Source organism: Cryptotermes secundus, unplaced genomic scaffold (assembly GCF_002891405.2).
Source record: "Cryptotermes secundus unplaced genomic scaffold, Csec_1.0 scaffold1033, whole genome shotgun sequence".
NCBI classification, from domain to species: Eukaryota; Metazoa; Arthropoda; class Insecta; order Blattodea; family Kalotermitidae; genus Cryptotermes; species Cryptotermes secundus.
This window is the reverse complement of record NW_019723917.1, coordinates 1,059,035-1,080,517: the sequence shown is the minus strand read 5'-3', so window position 1 is coordinate 1,080,517 and position 21,483 is coordinate 1,059,035. Positions and strand designations below refer to the sequence as shown.

The window sequence follows — 21,483 nt, the reverse complement described above, 5'->3', positions numbered from 1 at the left end:
ATTGTGACTGGGGTTGGTTGTCTCGAAATTTTCATTACTTTTGTTTTCTCCACATTCATTTCCATGCCATAGCACCTTCCAATTTCAATTAGTCTATCAATCATGCCCTGTAGCACAGTTTCTTCCTTAGCTATTAACACAAGGTCATCTGCATATTTCACAGTTTGAATAATTTGCCCTCCTACTTTGAAGTCTCCAATGCCATCCAGAGCTTCCTTTGTAAGGCATTCGCTGTACAAGTTGAACAGAACTGGTGATAAACAGCATCCTTGTCGAGCTCCTCTTCCAATCTGCACACTTCCTGTCTCCCTTATATCCAGTCGTACTCTAACTTTCTGATCCATGTACAATTTGCTAATCAATCTTCTTTAACGCCAATCGATACCTGTTTCTTTTAGGATCAGCATTAATTTGGTCCAGTTTACCCGGTCAAATGCCTTCTGCCAGTCTATGAAACAAACACACAGTTCTTCATCTATCTTCAAAGTTCGTTCCGCTATAATTCTCAACGTCCCAATTGCATCCCTGGTATATATAATAAATCAAGTGTTTTCTTCTGGAACGGATATACTTTGAAGAATGCTGTCTTCTAGGGCATGGTGCCGTGTAGATCTTGTGTGAACCAACGTTTTGGAAGAACGTATCGCCCCCTCAGTAGGTTCCTGCGAAACTTTTGGTTGGTTCTCCGTGGGGCTACATTCTAGAAGACGTCATTCTTCATAGTTACCGCCGTGAAAACCTCAAATCTTACCCAGATATGTTTATATTTTTAATATTGCACATGTGAAATGATTAAGAACGTTCCAAATTCCATGAGCATGTGGACATTGTTTTCGGTGTTCAGGCCCACAAAATGTACGTCAATACGAGATGATGAATGGCGATAGAAAAAACAAACTCCGTAGTTTTAGTCCGCATGCGAACTATACCTACCGAGCGATCGCCGCTTGTCTCCGAAGTTAGTGCCAACTTTAGCGGATACGGTTTGTTACGTGGTCAGCGCAACGAATCCCCACGGCCGTTAATTTCGGTTTTCCAGACCGGAGCCTCTATTTCCTTGAAATAGCTCTCACTTGTCCTCACGAAGCTTAGTAGACCCAGTTCCAGACACAAGATGGAGGGTGGAGGCGTTGCGTAAATTCCAGGATGTAATATGGTGCTAACCAGGAGCACAGCGTTTTTCAGCAGAGGCCACAGATGAAGCCGCCCTTGGCATCAGAAACGAACTGTGATGGGTGCAGTGGCTTTATTCAATGGCAAAATTACTGGAAGCGTGCGTACAGTCTAATGGTGGGCATTTCGAACATGTGTTGTAATAACTTTAAAACATGACATAAGCATTTAAAATGACACTATTGAAGATGAGTTGGCTACGAGCTGGATGACTGAGGGGTCGGAGTTCGAGTCCCGTTAGTGTTAAGAATTTTTCTGTACTCCACGTTGTCCAGGCCAGCTCTGGGGCCCACCCAATCTCCTATCTAGTGCTTACCGGGGGCTCTTTCCCCGGGGTAAAGCGCCCGGGGCATGAAGCTGACCTCCAGCTATTGCCGAGGACAAGAAAATGTGACTCTATACACCCAATTTCCCATACGCCTTTATGGCGTAGCTACAGCTTAACTCGATAGTAGTAGCGGAAATAAACCTCACTTTTCGGCGAAATTGTAATGAGGTTATGATAACGCGGAGTGCCGACAGGGCGCAGCAAGTGTTGGTTGCGGTTAGCACGAAGTCTGCCGATAGGTGGATCTACTAACAATAAAGCCTCCACAGCCAGAATACCCAGTCAGTTACAGAGGTTACAGAACTTTGAAGACGAGAGGAGAAGAGACATGTGCCAGGGGTGTTACTACATAAAAAAAATCTTGAATTTCTTTAAACACGAAGTGTGTGCACACAATATTAATAGTGTATTCTTAGAGTTCAGAGATATATAAAAAAATCGCCGGGTGACCGCTGTGATAGAATAAGATGTAAACAAAATGTGCTACGAAGGGCAGGATGGGCATTTCCTAGACCCTTTATGTACATATACTTAACTTTAAAAATAGAAAAAAAAAGGCTATGGACATTGGCATGAAAAATGTTTGTTTGAAACACCTCCTTGAAATCTTATTTTTTTTATTTATCTTTTCAATATATATATTATGATTCGAATGTGAATATGCGAACTAGTGACTATACTATAGTCACTATAGTAAGTAAAGGCTTCGTTACGGGGATTCAGTGGCCATCATAAACACAGAACCCAATATTCCATAACACTTCAGCCTTGAATCTTCCCTTCCTTGAACTTCATGTCTGCATTGCGTGGCGTTATGTTGCGACGTTATCATTTGAATAAACCAGACAGTTGTGGCAAGCATCCGTTGTGAAATTAACCGACAAGTCTCAGATTTGGAAACTTACTTTTTTAAAAAGATTTTTTTTTGTTACAATTGTTTCGTACTCTTAGCCAGCAGTGTTATAATTTTTCATATACCCTACAACAGTCTTCGTTCAGCAGAGCAGCTGTTGCAGAGCGTGTTTCTCAACTGGTGCGGCACGTACCATAAATTGTACTGGTCAAGCCGCCTCCGTAGTCTAGGGGTAACTTTCCCATCTCATGACTCAAGGTACGCGGGTTCAAACCCGGCGGAGGTCGTGGAATTTTTAAGGGCGAAAAAATTCAGGGAACAAGCCCTCCGGGATGGATTTCAAGCCGTGGGTCCCGTGTAAAAGATCCTCATGTCTTTAGGAGACCTCTGAGAAAAATTAGGCAAAGTTTCCCGCAAAAGAAATTTCCAATTCCTCCGGTAGATGGGGAAGTATCGGGCACCACTGCCAGACAGATGGCCGATCTCGCTGGCATAACGGGGCTCATTGCGAGCACCAGTACTGGCAGGGAATGGCGACTGGTAGAATATCAAAGGGGGACGTACAATAGACTATTAGTCGCAGTGCATGGGGAAACCCACCCCCTCTACAGATAATAATAATAATACTAATTGTACTGGTCGACTGACTGCGCAGGATGTGTGGTCTCGGAAATAAGGACTCCCATTATTAATTAATATAACATTGAAATGTGAAAGGTAAAAAATGCAGCTTCCCTGTTCTTAGTTATACAATCAAGAACTATACCATGAAGATATAGGAAGAAGTGGAGGTATAGCTCCAGCATTGTTAATCTCGGTTGTGGATGGAGAGGAGTGTTAAGGTTAGCGTTCCTGCCGCTTTAGCTCGGTGATAAAGCTGCTAGTACCCAGTAGATAAGAGGCTGGGTGAAAGACCGAGCCGGTCAGATCTCACTGAAGAAGAGAAAAATATCTTACCCCCAGCAGCACTTTGGCCCTGGGGCCGACCCAGCCTCTAACAGAAATAAGTACCAAGAATTAATTAAATAATTTTCCTGGGGAGTAAAGCGCGGCCGACGCGTGGGGCTGACAACCTTACCGCCATCTTTGAGCTGATTGTCTAGAAAATGTGGGACTCTCAATGTCTCACAACCCTATGGGCCTTCACGGCCTGTTACAGGGGTAGCTTTATTTCTTTTTACTTTACTACTGGGAATAGAAACCTCGTCGTCCAGTTCATTTTCTAGCAGCCATATCAAACTGAGGTATTTTCGTCCTTCCCTCCCACAAAAAAATATTGAATAGAGTCCTTGAGAAACTGATAATTTCTCACCGAATCAAGTAATGCCAATATTTTATGGTGTCTGAAGATTCATTGTCGTGTGCCGAAGAGCCCGCTATCGGCAGTCTTTCTGCGCCAGATGAATCCAACCCACACCCTCTCATTCCATTTAAAACCAGTTTTAATATTATCTTCATATCAAGGCCCAGGTCCTCCACGTCGTCTGTTTCCATAAGGTTCTCCTACTAGAGTTGTGTATGTAGTACTCACCAATACGTGCTTCAGTACCAACTAATCTCATCCTACAGCATGACAGTTCTTGGAGCAAGAAAAACTGTATATTTCCGTGAAATTCGGGGTTTTCTTAAAATGGCCGGCAGGACGCAAGGTGCAAGGGGGTGGGGAGGATTCCTGAAGTAGAGTATTAACCGGGGTTGAGAAATGCTGGAACCCACTACTTGTGTCAGACATGTGGTTAGGGTATAAATATATATATGTGTATATATATTGTAACGTGTTTTGGTTACTGAAGACGCCGTTCGGATTGTTAATTGGCTTATTCAACAACCTACAAGTAACGGCTACAATTAATTATAATAATGTTGCGGGGTTTCACGATTTATAACCCTATTCGCAAATCAGTTCACTCTATCTTCAGTAGTCTACACGTTTACAGTAGGGGAGCTATGTATCACTGTATCACACACTCCCAATTACACAATTACACACACGTCCACTTCTTCTTTCCGCGACGGCTGCTATATTCCAACTATAGTCGGCTGACTGGAGAACTGTTGATAACACACTCTCTCGACTACTACTTAACTCGGTGACTGCCACATTACAACTAACTCACCCTTACCGCTCAGCCGGCTTTTATTCTGTTCGCTGTTGCCTGTTGCGTGCCACGTCACAGTAGGAAGCGGTGCCGCTTCACCGTGTTTGCGTATAGCCTAGCAACGCTGTTACCTGGTGCCGTCTTACGTCACTGCGCGTTGCGCGTTACGTTACCGTGCGGAGGGGGAGGGGAGGGAACGCTGATTCATGCGCCACGTCACTGTGGTCTGAGTTGTCACGTTGCTGCTGGGTAGGGAGGGGTTCTCCGTTGCGCAACATGTCACAATATATATATTGTGACGTGTTGCGCAATGGTAATAGGCAGGTCAACATCCTCCCTCCCCCCAGCGGTGACGTGCCGAGCGCAGCCGAAGTTAACCGAGTCCCTGTAACCTGGTAGCTATGCAACGCGAGTCAACAGCGGTGACGTCACCAAGGGATATCGCGGTTGCTAGGCAGCAGTCAACAACTCCGGACAGCATTGCTAGCACGGCGGCACCAGACAACAGTGGTGCCTATTACGTGGCCGTTTTCTGTATTGTCCGAACGAGGCTACATAAGGAGCAGCGAAGGCTATTCACAGTTAGTCCTCGAGCTACCTCCGAGTTAGTTCCGAGTTAGCCAGCAACCAGTCAGTTGTATCCTGGCATTTGGAGTGTAGTATTTGTGATACTGCAGATAGCAGTAATTGTGAATCTGTATTTTGGGTGATTGTAAGTGCGAATGTGAAATAAAATTCGCTATATCAAATACGGCGTGAAGTTATTTGTCACGTTATACACCCGATACGTTACATCGTTGTCAGAAGTGGGATTTGCACTTACACACGTGACCAACGGGATCAGTAACAAAACACGTTACACTGGTGTCAGAATTGGTTTCTGAGCTTAAACACGCCACAAACAAATTGTTGTGCATTGAATATTTTACTGCTACAAAATGGAGATGCTGCAAATGATGGAAATGCTTCTCAAGGAAATCAGAGCTAGCCAAGAAAAAACGGAGGTAAAATTGGACTCCAGCATGAAAGCCTGGCTAGAAGAGATGGCCGCCTGGCGAGAAAAGACTTCCGCGGAGACGAGAGCAACCCCAGCAAGGGCGGCACAACAAGAATAGGTTCCCATAGTGATACCGGTCGAAGAGACGATGGCCTGCCGGGAAATGGAGGCACGTCTAGAAGAAGAAGAGCCGGTCTCAGCGAACAGGAAACCTGAGGCGGCAGAACTACGAGAGGTACCCGTACAAGACGCCGAAGTAATGCCGGTCGGAGAACCGAAGAAGAAAAGGCGCAGGGACCGAAACAAGCGACGAAATATGAAGAGTTCGACACGGAAAAACTGTGGACCCCGGATGAAGTTGGCTGCCCCCTGCAGGAAAACATCCCGTCGCGCGACAGTGGCACGACGGAGAAATGCCTTCAAGAAGGAAATTCCCCTGGGAACCTTCGGATGCCAGCGGAAAGAAGGACCCCCAGCCGAGCAGGGAAGGCAGAAGAATTGGACCAGAAACCATCCTACGAGAGGAACCCAGAAAAAATGGACTCCCAGATGGAAACAACTGGTGCGCCCGGAAGGCACCAAGGAAACGAAGTATCGAGACTTCGAGGACCAGCTACGGCTTGGAAACAAGTGGAAATTTAACAAGACCCACAGGAGGACAAGGGATTGGAAATCGCAAAGCGTACTTTCACATCTGTCCCATTACAGAAAAGTAAAATCTGGACACTGTGGAGGGGTCGACCCCTTCCAAAACGAAAAAGAAGCAGGGCACAGAAGAGGAGCCGGTAAAATAGAAGAACCGGCCTCCCCAGTGAGAGTGAATGTGCCATGGGAGAAAGCGATGTATGAATGTGATCTTCCGGCGAGCTGAAAGGAAACCGCTCGAGACGAGCTTTGTCTTAAGAGGGGAACGGATGTAACGGACGAAGAATAGTCGCTGCAAGAAGAGTAGCCGAAACAACAGGAGACACTGCAAGCACAGCTACGGGACGGAAAAGGAACGGGGGCGCACCGTTAGGCTATTCGGGACGAACAGCCTTAAGGAGGGAGCACTGTGACGTGTTGCGCAATGGTAATAGGCAGGTCAACATCCTCCCTCCCCCCCAGCGGTGACGTGCCGAGCGGAGCCGAAGTTAGCCGAGTCCCTGTAACCTGGTAGCTATGCAACGCGAGTCAAGAGCGGTGACGTCACCAAGGGATATCGCGGTTGCTAGACAGCAGTAACAACTCCGGACAGCGTTGCTAGCACGACGGCAGCAGACAACAGTGGTGCCTATTACGTGGCCGTTTTCTGTATTGTCCGAACGGGGCTACATAAGGAGCAGCAGCAGTTAGTCCTCGAGCTACCTCCGAGTTAGTTCCGAGTTAGCCAGCAACCAGTCCGTTTATCCTGGCATTTGGAGTGTAGTATTCATGATACTGCAGATAGCAGTAATTGTGAATCTGTAATTTGGGTGATTGTAAGTGTGAATGTGAAATAAAATTCGCTATATCAAATACGGCGTGAAGTTTTTGTCACGTTATACACCCGATACGCGACGATATATATATATAGGGCGTTTCACTGCTTACTATTACAACAAAAGTATACTTTGGATTTAACACTCAGTCTTTTCGAACAACCTTCACTTCAGCTTCGTGTTGCTTAATAATCGTATATCTCTCACTTTATACGAGACTTGGATTTGTTGTCCTCGAAAAGTGCTCAACACAGAGATAATTTGAACATACTACATAACGTCGATGCAGTTGAGGTCTGAAAATTTTACTTCAGACACTTTTCGTGGTGGCAAATATTCAACAAGATAAAGATTATCCAATCTGTGTAGTGTGACTAATCTTACAGCAGTTTTATTCAGTTCCGTCACTCTTCTGCTCCCAGTTCGCCCTGCTTGAAAACAAGGCAGTCACTAGTCAATTTCTTAACTCCCGGAAGGGGGTTAAATCTGTACCTAATTAATATGATTATGGGCCGCGCCAGAGCTCAAACGGTTTTTTCTCTGGCTTCCCACCGTGGCGGCTCGGGTTCGATCCCGAGTCTGGTCAAGTGGGATATGTGGTAGACAAAGTGGCACTGGGACGGGTTTTCTCCGAGTACTTAGGTTTCCTCTGCTAATCTTCATTCCACCAAATTCTCTATCATCACAATTACCCGGGGCACGCTGCAATAGGTCAATCAGTGGCCACCGTGCCGAGTGGACTCATTTCGACTCCACTACCCACAAAGCGAATTAAAAAGATAATAAAATATATATGATTATATCTAAGCAGTGCCAAGGCAACTTGAAATAAAATAATCTTAAGGAAGATGCAATTTCTGACTATAAACGAACAGTTTCCAACAAAAGATTGTACAGAATGCACAATTTAACGCAACCCTAACTGCAGGAGTATAAGCATGGTTACAGGTGAAAATATAAGGAAGCAAGGAATTCTGGGAATAACTAGCCGTCTACACTCTTTCGCCGTAACTGTTGTACCCGAGAGGACAAATAGAACTAATCTTCAGTATACATGCATAATGCAATCGGAAAAGCGAGGCTGTAGTGTTGCTATTACTGGTGAGACTGATTCCTTAGGTACGCCGTAGAGATGGACTAATGTGGGGTGATAAACATGCCAAGTTTCATTAAGATTGGTTCTGGCATTCGAGTAATATTAATGGTAACGCCTCAGCAGTTTTAGAGCCTGCGATATTGGTATTACTGACGAGAGGGATTTATGATGTACACCATTCAGATTAAGAACAGGGAGAGCGCAGTAGTTATAGCGACTGACTACGGGCTGGGCGACCAAGGGATCGGAGTTCGAGTCCCGATGGGGACAGGAATTTTCACTTCTTCCTGTAGTCCAGACCGGATTTGGGGCCCGCCCAGCCTCCTAACCATCTGATAACACGGTCTATTTCCTAGGGGTAAAGCTGTCGGGCGTGAAGCTGACAACTCACCTCCAACTAGTGCCGAGGTCAAGAACTGGGTCTATACATCCACTCCCAAGTACGTCTTCATGGCGTAGTGCTTAATTAGTTAAGCATACGAACAACTTTACCTTATCTCACCTTACGCCACTGAGATAGTCTTTACGTGGCAAGGGATTTTCAAGTATAAGGAGTTAGCGTGACGAATAATTGTGGGATCTAGATCTGATGATTGCGTTTATTGTACGGCCCTATTACAATTACAGTTGATTATAACAGCTCACACATCGAACTTCTTCTTGCTAACGAGTCTCTCACTGTATTTCTCCTGTGTTTCGGACTGGTCTCTTGTCTCTAGTCTTCTACTGCTCAGTATGACTCACGGCTTCTATGTTACGACTGATTCAATTTGAGTCTGAGTCTGACTCTTATGTTACGACCGACGGCCAGTCTAGCTTGGAATAAAACATCCATCTGATGCTTGCGACCAAATTTTTATTACTGTCAGACAGTGCTTGTTTGTTGATATGGGACGCAATCTCTGACGAGGGGACGGGTCCGTCTTTCGTCAGAGTCATTGTATGCAGTAGTAAGTCATTTGTCATAATATAAAATATATTTACACTTTACATGTTAAACATGTTAATAAATATATATAAAATACATACATGGCCTCTGTCAGTCAAGGCTCACTACAGCAGATTATGTCCTATTTCTAGTAGCTTCTGCTATAACAGCAGTCTAGTCACTGACTCAGGTTAAAGTCAAAGTCAAAGTCATGTTCCGACTGACAGTCAGTGAGGCTGTCTGTCTTGGTGTCGAGCCCCGGTTCGATGTTACTTTTTAAGTGAAAGTGACTCGGTTTGCTCTGTAAGGTCGCTTATATAGCGTTTCGGTATCCATTTTGGTTACGCGTATTGTCTGCTACGAATTGTGTTTCGTCCGATGCTGCGAAACATACGTAGCATTGTCCCACTGTTGACTGCGTAATGTGTGTTCACCCAAATCCATTGACAAGCAACGGTATATTCCGTATTTCCAGGGGAATGTGCTCAACTAAACGCCGCCCAGTAGACCGTCATATTCCGGCATTCAGGTGTCATTTCACAATATACTTCTCAAATTTCGTGAAGATCGGCGTATGCCTCCAGGCAATATTAAGGTCATATCTCAGAAATTTATGACGTTGCTATATTAGTATTACTGATGGGAGGGAGTGATGACATACTCCGACGAGATTGCATAATACTCTTACCAAGTTCCACGGAGATTTGTACAGACGTTCAATTTTTGTTAAGATTTTACCTCAGCAATTTGAATGGCTGTATTGTTTGTCTTACTGAAGGAAAGGACTTATGAAGTGCACCGCTGAAATGGGCTCAGATGGCTTCATATACATACCAAGTTTCATATGATCGGTTGGGAAATTTAGGTAACATTACGGTTATTATTTTAACAATTAGAGAGGCTGTAATGTTTTATACTGTTAGCTTAAGGGATATAAGGAGTATGCCGTTGAGATGGCTTCGTGTGAGGTGATAAATATACAGTAAAACTTGGTTATAGCAACATCGGTTTCTGCGACACCTTGTCTATTGCGTCAAATATTCAGTTGTACGAACTAATTCCTCATAAAGCAACTGTTTTTATACCTTGCTTAGTACGACATGCACAAATGCATCAACCTCGTATGTAACGTCATTTTCATTCCCGAATTTCTCTGATATGGACATTGAACGTAATTTTGAAAGTGTGTATTGGGCAAGTAACAGGAAACAGATGAAGATAACTGATTACTGTACTCGTATCTAGGTACAGTAAGGCACAACAATTGATGTAATCTACTGTAATTTGTTGAGTAGGCCTACCTTTAATATACAGTATTAGTGCGGTGTGTATTGTCAGTGAAAAGCGCTGTAATATGTCTTTGATATTACACATTTGGGCAATTCCACGTTAATGTTACGTTAGTCTGTACTTAACTATGTATTTCACTAAAAAATGCAACATTTTAACTCGGTTTTTGGTAGATTTTTACGTGACTAACATAAGGCTACTGTGGAAGTGCCCATTTCGGTTACAACGACATTCGTTTATAACGACACTATTTTTAGGTCCCTTTGATGACGTTATAACCAAGTTCTACTGTACTAAGTTTCATGAAGATTGGTATGGGAATTCAAGAAATATTAAGGATTTACCTCAGAAAAATGAATGTGTGTAATTATTAAAGAGAGTGATTTATGAATTATGTCACCGAGATGGGGCCAGTTGCCATGATATGCATACAAATATTCGTATAGATTGGTACAGGTGTTCAGAAGTTAATAGGGCGGATACACGTACAGACACACAGCGTGGTAATCTCATACACCTACTTTTATTTTTTCAAAGTAAGGAAATTATGTCGACAAGTGTTTCGTTAGTTAGGTTTATTACTTATTTACTTCAGCCAGCCGAGAAGACTGTAAGACACGGGGCAAGTTTCCTGCTGGTATAATGTTACCTTGTTCCATACTTCCTTCTCAGATCGAGTGTTCCTAAGTACTTGTTAAGCTCGTACGGTTTAGATGAGAAGAAATGTTCGAGAATGGACACACGTGTTGCTTGCACCTGCAGGAATTCTGCGCGACTAACAACACAACAGCCGCGCAGGCAGGAGGGCAATATGGAAGTCATACCAGGGTCAAAAATAACGCTGGGGAAATCCTTACAGAAGGGGAAGAGCTTTTGATGTCATATCTTTACCGATGTATCTGATTGACGTTCGGTTGGGTTTTCAATGCTATACCCTTCACTTGCAGGTCACTGGTGAAACCTGAATTTATTTCCATCCCGAATTTCTTTCATATATTCTCTAGACGCTGTGTTTCACTATCCTGTTGCTAATTCAGTTGAATTCCCACAGTTGCCCTCTGAATAGTAACATGAATTTGTCTCTGTAAGAACAGAATCTGGCGATACCAATAACGTGCGTATAAGGTAGATAGAAAGCATTTGGAAAATATGTGCACCAGTTTTCAATTCATTTTATGGATTCTAAATATAAAGCCATGTCGGTTATCAATTTCCTACCGTGAAGGCCTTCCTTTCGGGTTTATATATCCAAGAGATTCGTTAAGATATTGTTGAAATACAAGAAACAAGCGGTAATCTTATTCTGAAGCATTCTGAGGATCGTATATTATGCTTAGTACTTTTAGTCTCTGGATTTGATTAATTTTCCTACGCTCTAAAAAGGAACACGTGATTTCGGAGCACGATCATCTCCCGTTTTCAGGTAAGGCTCCGTACTATGTTGGATCCATTCGAAGAAGCTAACACCAATCCCTGCTCTCCTTCTGACGGGAGCAGATTCATTCTAGTTGCAGCCACAGGGCAATGAACTCAGACGCCCATTAAGACCAAACTTTCACTTCACTCTTATTCTTAATACAGGAGTAGCTCCCAATAATCGGTCCACCAACTTACGTCATCCAGTCAGTGGGTTAAGTCTTTCTAATGGACCCGACTGGGTAGGTACCACTTGTCTCATGACAGGATTAGATTCAGGTATTCCCAATCACGGACAACTCAGTTAGTTCGTCGAGTAACTGGGTTAGGCGTTTCTAAAGGGCCCAGTCGAATAGGCGCATCATCTGCGTGCGAGAGAATTTAAGCTTATCCCAATCTCTGACAACAAAATTAGGCTGGGTCTCTCCAACGGACCAGCCGGTTAGGTAGCCATTGTCTGAGGACGGGAGTAAAGACGGCACCCGTAACAATATCTTCCCTTGGAGAGGGACAATGGAAACAAAGTAGAAAGCTCTAATACTAAATAAAAAATTATTCCTCATGACTAAGGTGCGTTTGATTACAAATCATCGGTTTTTATGCTTGGCCCAGTCCATCTGACAGTAACAATCAGGTTGGCACAACAATAATCTATATAAGCTGAGTCTACTCTCTGATTGAGGTTTGTCACGATTTTGTTCCATCTCAAACAACTCTTGTGTTTCATAGTTGGTCAATATTTACAGAAGAATTTATTGCATGGCGACTACTGAGCCATTGCCTAACAACGAGCGCGTTTGCAAAGCCATTTCCTGGTAAGGATTGTCTCTGCTGGCTTCAAAATTCTAGCTTTCAGCAGATATGCCACAATTTCTGCAGAGACATTCCGATATCACTCTAGACAGTAGTCACTGGGGCTCAGTGACACACATGGGTCCAATGCCATCTCATACCTTATTCGTCGGCCATGGTCAAAGGTAAATTTCTTGACTGTCTTCAAGGGTGATAAATGGAGAGGAATGATCATCGCCAGGACAGCTAAGGTAGCCAGGAAGATTTCTTCTAACCAGCGAAATATTGTCTACAGGGGATATGGTCTGATGCTTAGAAATGGCAGTCTATATATTTAAGAGTGATTTAGTAATAAAACTCAGGTCTGTTTCAGGTTGAAAATTCTTTGTCGACGTACGAGCCTCACGCATGCGTCGTAGTCTACTCCATTGTGGACCGCAACACTTTCAAAGTAGGGGAAGATATCCTCAACTACTTGTGGCGTGAGAACTACATACAAGAGAAATCTGTAATTCTTGTTGGCAACAAGGCCGATCTTGCCAGGTCTCGTGTCATCCCAATAAATGGTGAGTAGCAGACGCATTTAAAATGCTAATCATCATCATATATATGCTGATGTTTTCGCAGCCGTGGTTTCTGATTTGTGATTCCATGTAGTTCTGTAAGCGGGTACTGATGTTTCTGAGGAATATTCTTCTTTCTCTTGAGGGTTTAAACTAGAGGAAACATACTGCCCCTATTCAACCATATATGGTTACAAAACTATTTTGTATCAAAATCCAGGGAACCACAATTTTTGTAATTATCAATAATTGTTCTTTTACGACTGAACCTTCCTCTATCTGGACTTTAAATTTTTTCACCTGTCTTCCTCTGTGTCGTGATGTTTGCACATCAAATTTTGGCTTACGTACCGTTCTTGTCTCAGAAGGAACGATAACTGGCCATTGTTACTGTGACATTCCTTATCTGCTGTAACCACCGAGAGGTAAACAACTCCGTGTAGTCCAGAGCCCATTCCGATAATTACATATTCACTCAGTTAATCAAGATTTACAATGAACCCAAACATTCCTTATATTCTCCTGAGCCAGAAGACTCCACCCCCAACGTCGCATCGTATTTCTCCAGACCCACTTAGATGTCGGTATCCCCTCTATGCACAGCCATCTGTCTCTGCCGCCTCCACCTTCAAGTTTAACGGCAAAACATTTCAGTTGGTTTCTCACTATACTCCTCGTGTTACATGTTCTGTCCCTCTACAGGTCATGCCTAAGGTGATATCTCCTCACAAGATGGGTTGTCGTCGCGTTTGCCATGCGAAGGGTTCGTGGGTGTGCACAGAGAGATGTAAATTCCAATTATATACTGTAGCGTGCAGATCCATTCATAGTTAGCGATCGCAAACAAACAGGTTCGCACGGCAATTCATCAACACGCAACAAAAAGGAACTGTTGGAAGTGGTGTTTCCTACACGATCCGTGCAAAAGGTTTATCAATGGGATTATTTTAGGGCCTAGTTCACATGCATCTCTTGTAGAGGCGAGGTCGCATAAAGCACTGTAACCCTGCGAGCAGTAGGTGGCGACGAAAAGAGAAATATCGAATCTGAGACGGTAAAATATGGCCGCGAGTCACACCGGACTCAGACCCGAGAATGACTGCGCTGGCGACGGTCAGCAGCAATTGTAAACGATATAGCAGTCATCTCGTCAGAGACAGTGCCCCACATCAAGGAACCCGCAACTGTATCACATTAATAAAAATCTGGTCGTAATCCCCAAAATGGATGCTTATTCTAAGGCAGATTGGCAGACTGACCGTAGGTGGTAACATAAGACTCAGACTCAAATTAGTTCAGTTGTGGAATATATGGCAGACGGTAAGGACTTAAGCCGATAATGTTAAAATCTCTTACCAGGAAACGAGTAACGAAGACAGAGAAAACTTTATGTCTGCTGTAATTACAGTGGCATTTGGAGTGCGTAATTCACAGATACGGTTATAATTATATGTACTTATAATCAGTAAGTGGTAAATAAATCTAATCTCCAATCTAAACCCCAGTCTAGATCTACCGATACATATGGCGACCGAGCAACAACTGAGAGGCAGACAGTAGGGATGGCCAACCGTCGGATCACTACAGGATGCCGGCGGCAAATGGCTGACGCCGGGCTCGTGCGCTGTCATTACGGCAAGGGCTGACTATAGGTTAGTCACAAACAGTGCCTCGTGACCGTATGCAACCGGGGCGTACGTAGCTGTTGTTAGACACACCATTGCATATGGATGGCCCAAAAGATAGACGAACCAACGTTAGACGTTACAGACGGTATCTGGGAGAGCCCTCCAAATCTTCACTGAAGGTTTCCTGTCACTCATCCTGGGGCGGAGCCCACTGAAAATTTGATTATTCTTCGCCATTATCACAGACGAAATCATCTAGGGGCTGGCCATCCTGCCCACATGTAATGCATTTGTGAATCTAAGGCGCCAAACTCTGCATCATTCAGAGAATGAGGTGTCAGTATGGATCCCCGGCGCGGGTCACTGACATTCAAGTCTGGTTGTGGCCAATGATCAGTTAATATCTACACAATGTGAGAGCGTAGTGATCCCACCCAATGTGGCATAACTACAGGTCCATGACACTATCCCGAAGTTACCGGACGTGATTACAGCGACCAAGCCAAACCTGAGTGACACTTAATCCCGAGATTTAATAGAGATTCTCACCGACTACAGAAACTTCTTTGCTATGGACGCTGATGACTACGGACTGATATATACAGTGAACAACCTTATAGATATGGTAGAGACCCGACCCGTTCTTGAACTCCTAAGCAGTATCCCCCTAGCAAAACAGGTAAATGTGGACGAGATATTCAAGGACATAAAACGACGTGGGGTTATTGAAGAAGCAGGCAGCCCATGGTCACCCTCCGTCGTTCTCGCCCGAAAGAAGACCGGGGACAGCGCTTCTGCGTGGACTACAGGAATCAGAACGATGTCGCAAGGAAGGACTCTTTCCTACTACCCCGGACTGCTGACACTCTGGACGCGCTGGCTGGAGCCAAATGGTTATCCTGTCTGGACCTGAAGTGGGGTTATTAAAATGGATCTGCGCGCAGGCGACAATATTTCGAGATGTCTCACTGTAATCACAAAGGACAAGCAAGACTTCCAGTGGGCTTTACTCGAGACAGAATGTTTGGTACTTTATTCAGGCAATGTTTGAACACCCTGTAACAATAATCAAGTTTTCTCGCGTTTTACTGCTCATACGACTCTACGGTGAGGAGTTCGAGTCTTGCTGGAAGTTGTATCTTTGCCCATATTTATGCTACGTGCCTCTCTGCAATTGTAACTAAAGGGGGCCATACACGTACGAGTCTGCCTCGCGAGTTCGGCTCAGCGAGCTTGACTCGGGAGCCGGGTTCGGATTAATTTCACCACAAACGCATGAGCCGACTCCCAACTTTGCGACCCTCACACGGACGAGTTTGGCTCATCGGAATCCGAACCGAGACGGACTCATGAGCCAGACTTGTACGAGTGAGGGTCCCTTAACACATTTTCGGCTTAAGGATCTCTGGAATCAGAGCTCCAGGCATGAGGAGTGTGTCTAGCTGCTTAGAGGCCATTTGGTATTTGAAACAGCATAGTTATCGGACTACGGGCTGGACGACCGGGGTTCCCAGCCCATCACTAGCAGCGACTCTTCTTTTCGTCACCGCGTTCAGACCGACTCTGGAGTCCACCCAGTCTCTTAACAGTGGGTTCTGGGGCCTCTTTACTCGAGGGTAAGTCGGTCGGTACGAGGACCTATCTTCGTCCGCACGTCTTTATGGCGTAGTGCTTAATTAAACACTGGGTCATCTTTCCTGTTTATTGTGCAAGTTCGCTGAAGCGAAAAATTGTGTCTTACGTCGGGAGGGGCAAAACAGAGTTTCGGCCATGACCGGCTGTACTAACTGCGCTCTGCTGTGATTATCCTCACTCCATCATGATAATTTCCGGAAAGTGTCTGTAATGCCGTAGTGCAGGGGAGTGTGGAGTCAGCCCGCCTCTGCCACCACTGTACCGCCGCCAGTACGGGGGGCGTGGAGTTATCCCTCCTCGCCTCCACTTGTTATGTCGTAAACTGGTACCACTGGTAACGTCGAGCCGTCGGGGGTGTGCAAGTACCCCTCTTTGCATCCCCAGCTTATGCTGTAAGGAGTTAACACCATACTCCTAGCTCACCCTTAGCTAGGATTCTCCTATTTCGGGGTTTCCTTCTCGGTAAAAGCTGCCACCATCTATTATCTGTCCTTTCGATTGTGGGCACCACTCCTTGGCATACGGTCATAGCTCCTTGACCACTCCTCCCGTAGTTTACAGGTAGCGACTTAATACTTTATTAATACACTTTATCATTATATCTTAAGGGGCGTTGGTATCTAGGCTACTCAACTCTGCCTGTGTGGCAGGTGCCTATCCCTGTTAGTCTTTCTTTGTCTTCGGCTGCTACTGCTGCCTGTGTCAGTTCAACCCTCGCTTTGGTCAGGATTCTCGGGAACGGTCGTGGGGAAAGTTGATTATAGATATGAATCACAATCCCGGTACATCCTATCCTATCTATCTACTCCATCTATTTACACTTTTGTATTTACATAATTTACAAATTTACATTATCACAAAGACTGACCTTCAGTCAGGACTCCATAGAGCCTTTACTACTCGTTCTGTTTCTTTAAGTCCTCCCCCTTCAGGGGTGGAGGCCTGGAGCCTCTCTCTCTCTCTCTCTGACTTGACTAATGAGGACATGCAAGTCCCCCTCGTGAACATATATCTTCTCCCGGCACATTTCTTACTACTCATATATATATCTGGTTACACTCTCCGTCGTAAGGTCTCTTCTACATAATCTACCCTTAGTTATATTTATATATCAAATTCCCATATACTATCTTTACCCTACATACTAACCATAACCCTAACACATATCTATAAAACCTTCTTGCCTGACGCACATCCTAAGCGCTTACATAATTCTACAATCCTCCCCTAAGGGCTCACTGGGTACACTGGAGATTGCACATTCAAATAGCTCAACAACACTGTTATCACCAATACTATTAAACACAATATTATCAATCAGCATGGCTGTTATGCGTAAATAAGACTTACTTGACATAGAAGACTGTAGGCCCTTCCAGCACTTGTCAACCCCATGTTGAAGAGAGCCTTCGGCTGACAACTGGATTTTCTGTTAGAACATGTTCCAAGTCCCCCGAAATTCCCTAATGTATGGGTTTATTTCGCTGATTCAGCGTTGACGACAGAGGGTAGGTGACTCCCCCTCAGTGTCCTTAATCCTCATAATCACCTCCTCATTGACTCTCATGGGTGGTTGTGGGCGGACCCCTTGCGTCTTATTGTTGTGTATGCGGTCTCTCACGATTAATCCAGTGACCGAGTGAGGCAAGCTCTTGCTCTGCGATTACACAGACCTGCTGAGCCTCCACATTCTTAACCTAATTGCCAGTCCTGGTGTTTACAATGTACTGTAATGACTGCGAAACGCTTTTCGCAAGTCTCTAACTTTTGGGTAATACCATACCCTCTCCAATCTCAAATTTGGGCCATAACAGTGTCTGTAATTAGGCCTCGACCAATTATTTCCATATTCTATAGATTCCATGATTGATTTATCCTTCCATTCAACGCCAGACACTCTGAGACACTGATAGCGCTTTTGTACATACCGAAAATAAATTCATTTTTACTAGTCGCAAAAAGAGACCCACTCACATACAGGCTTGCAACATGTAAGCCTATGTTCACCACATAAGCAGCCAGCATTTGTGCGTCTGGATCCATGTTTGGAAGTGGATATCGCACAACAATTGAGAGAATATCGTCCAACTGTCCATTCTGTGCGAACAAACAACCCTGCTAAATCCAAGTCCAAGAAAGTGTAAGATTTTCTGAAAGACAGTCATTTTATCCTGATGGGTTGTATACGAGGAAATAAGAAATAGCCGGTTAATCCCCATGAAATTTCCGAATGTTTTGCGCTTTTCTACAGACTCCCTGTATATACAGTGTGTGCAACAATTAAACTGCGACGTAGGAGTATGATAATATAGAAGTGTGAAGTTTTGTCTCTCATGTTTAGGAGGAAAATTGTTTGACGATCATATTCTAATGGGTTCTGACGTTGGTGTCCAGTGATTGAGGTTAGCTCTTTCTAAGGAAGCCGACTGAGTAGGTGTCTTCTCCCAACCAAATGAGAACGGAAAGAGATCCAGTTTCCGAAACGTTGTGTTTTCTGGTTTCTGGAATACCGGACGATGGACAAAGTTCAAGAATCCAGTGATTCTGATAGTTCGACGATATTTGGGAACAGGCTAAGTTAAAGTCTCTGTGCTTAATTAATTAATTATTTTATTAATCAAACACTATTCCGTGAAGACCTACGACGGAGTGGAGGTGTGGCTCCACCATTCTAGAGCTTGACACTACGTGGAGATGAGTGGTTAGCTTCATTCCGCTCCCGCTGTACCCTCAAGGAAATCTAATTCAGATTAAGGGTTAGTGGATGGTCGTCGTGAAAACTGTATTGGATCTATGGGTTCCTAAAATGCTGAATATTTCTTGAACAGCTGAGCAGCTATTATCTTCCTAAGAAGGACTTCGCTGCATTGAACTAGTTAGTTAGTTAGTTAGTTAGTTAGTTAGTGAGTCAGTTGGATCAACATAACAGGAGTGTTTGCGGTATACAAATATGCGAATTTCTTTCTGAGCTCTTTCACAGACGTATTCAGCCAACTGCAGGTACGAATCCACTGATGCAAATTAAGCGCACGGCAGGATACACGCTGCTCATACACAGAAAAGACTTCGCTTCGTATTTCAATAGATGCTGAACATATCGAAAGCTGTTTCGAATAAAAGTTGCAGACCCTAAGGACACGCGTGTGTTACTGCGTACGAATGTTATATATATATATATAAGCCAGTGCTGCCCCCTATAGAAATCCAGTTTCCGATTCATTTAGAAGTGAGGATATTTGTGTTTCGACACGTAGCCTTGTAAGTATACACCAAATTATTTGTAGCTTATTTAACATTTCCAGTATCGAAAATATATACTCGTAGCATTGTATGTTGCGTTGATACATGAATTATAATTGTAAGAAATCGGAAATAATTTTGAAGGAAACGCTCATGACATAATCGAGGTACTATTCCGGAATTCGCCTAGAGGGACTGAGGAAAATCACGAGAAATATCATTCAGGATGGCAGTGTCCCTGTCGAGATTAGAACTAAGCACCTCTCAATTAAAAGTTCAGATTATTACCTCTATACCAGTCTGTTTAGTATAAATGTTTCGGGGGAACATTTTGCTTCCATCTTCATTGTCAGCGTAGGTAGGCTTACATGACTATGGCGTTGTATTCTATACAATAATTGCCATAGGAACTTCTTATGTACAGGGAAAACGCTGATTACAAACTCCATTTCAGTTGGTTAGGTAATGACTGTCAGTATCGAGACTATAATACTGTCAATGATTACGAAATAAAATGACCCCCCCCCAGCCTTTGTATGATCATCCAATGGCAAATGTAACAGAAGAACAGAAATTAATTCAGCAGAGGTCGCGGTTTCGCGAACTGATGAGATAGACTATTTCAATTCAGCTAATCCCTTCAGTCACAATACGGCCCTGGGTTAGACACAGCCTCTAACAGAAATGAGAAGGCCGCGCCATAGCTCAAGCGGTTAGTCGCTGGATTCCCACCGCGGCGGCCCGGGTTCGATCACGGGTCTGGTCAAGTGGGATTTATGGTGGAAAAATTGGCCCTGGGGTAGGTTTTCTCAGAGCACTTCGGTTTCCCCTGCCAATCTTCATTCCACCAATTTCTCTACAATCACCCTCACCTATCATCTGGGGCTGGTACAATAAGCCAAAAGTGGCCGCAGTACAAGGGACCTAGTCCCACCCCACTAACAAAAAAAAGCAGAAATAAGAACCAGGAATCTTCCTGGAGTATAAAGTGCGGCCGACGCGTAAGGCTGACAAACATACCGCCATCTGTTAGCCGGTTATCTAGAGAAATTTTTGGAGCCTCGATGTCACATAACTCTATGGGCCTTCACGTCCTGTTACAGGGACAGCTTTACCTTACCTTGATCTTTAAAGGATTTGCTCTTGTTTCTGTGTAGAAGAAGGTAAGGAAATAATGTTACGTGTTACTGACTAGACACGGGATTTGGATTTGTAATGGGAGTTACTGGACATTTAAAACTCGTAACTACAAATAACTACGACAGTCTCGTTGATTTACACGCTCTATAGATCACTACATCCACAGCACACATGAAGTTTGCTGTTTGTTCACTAGTCATTGCCAGGTATCGCGTTGCAACAACGCAATTCAAGACCTACTGGATTAGGATCGGGGCCGGCAAATTACTGTCGGACGTCGCCAGTAGAATCATCCTTGGTTCCGAATCCCGCTTCACTCAGGACCATATTCTACTGTCACGACTCTGCTAGTCCTGCAACTCCTCTATCTTACTTCAGAATGACTGACTGACTGCTAAATTGCTGCTGGACTTATTACCGCACACGGCCGTCACTTCTCGCAACCGTTGCTCACCACTTCTTATGACCGTTGCCTATTTATCTTTATGTTTATTTATTTGTTTGCCCGCTTCGGTAGAACACTTTTGACTCTTCTCAGGGTTGTGCCACGGTAATAACTGGGGCAACGCGGAGACTGCACATTTAAACTAGTCCACTTATACAAATAAATACTTTATTTTTTTGCTTAATCACTATATTGTTTATTTCAGAATCAAACTATAACTTTATCGGCGAGTAGGGAGTAATGTGCCAAAGATTAATCGAGCCAAATAAATACTGTTAAATTTAGATAAACTTAGAGAGAGCAGGTAAATGACGTCTGCCTCTGGTGAATTCTAAGTGCCAAGTCCGATACGTCTGTCTCTGATGAATTCTGAACGCCAAGTGCCTCTCCCACTCAATTC

At 44.1% G+C, this 21,483-nt stretch overlaps 1 protein-coding gene across 1 annotated transcript in view; it reads left to right on the top strand.

Moving 5' to 3' along the window:
* Positions 1-15,536, top strand: part of LOC111862171 (ras-related protein Rap1-like) — a 248,771-nt gene extending 233,235 nt beyond the window's left edge. The window contains exons 4-5 of the mRNA XM_033750580.1: positions 12,806-12,998; positions 15,229-15,536. Of these exons, the coding sequence (XP_033606471.1) occupies positions 12,806-12,998; positions 15,229-15,536 (501 nt within the window). The remainder of the gene's footprint in view (positions 1-12,805; positions 12,999-15,228) is intronic.
* Positions 15,537-21,483: the final 5,947 nt, after the last annotated feature.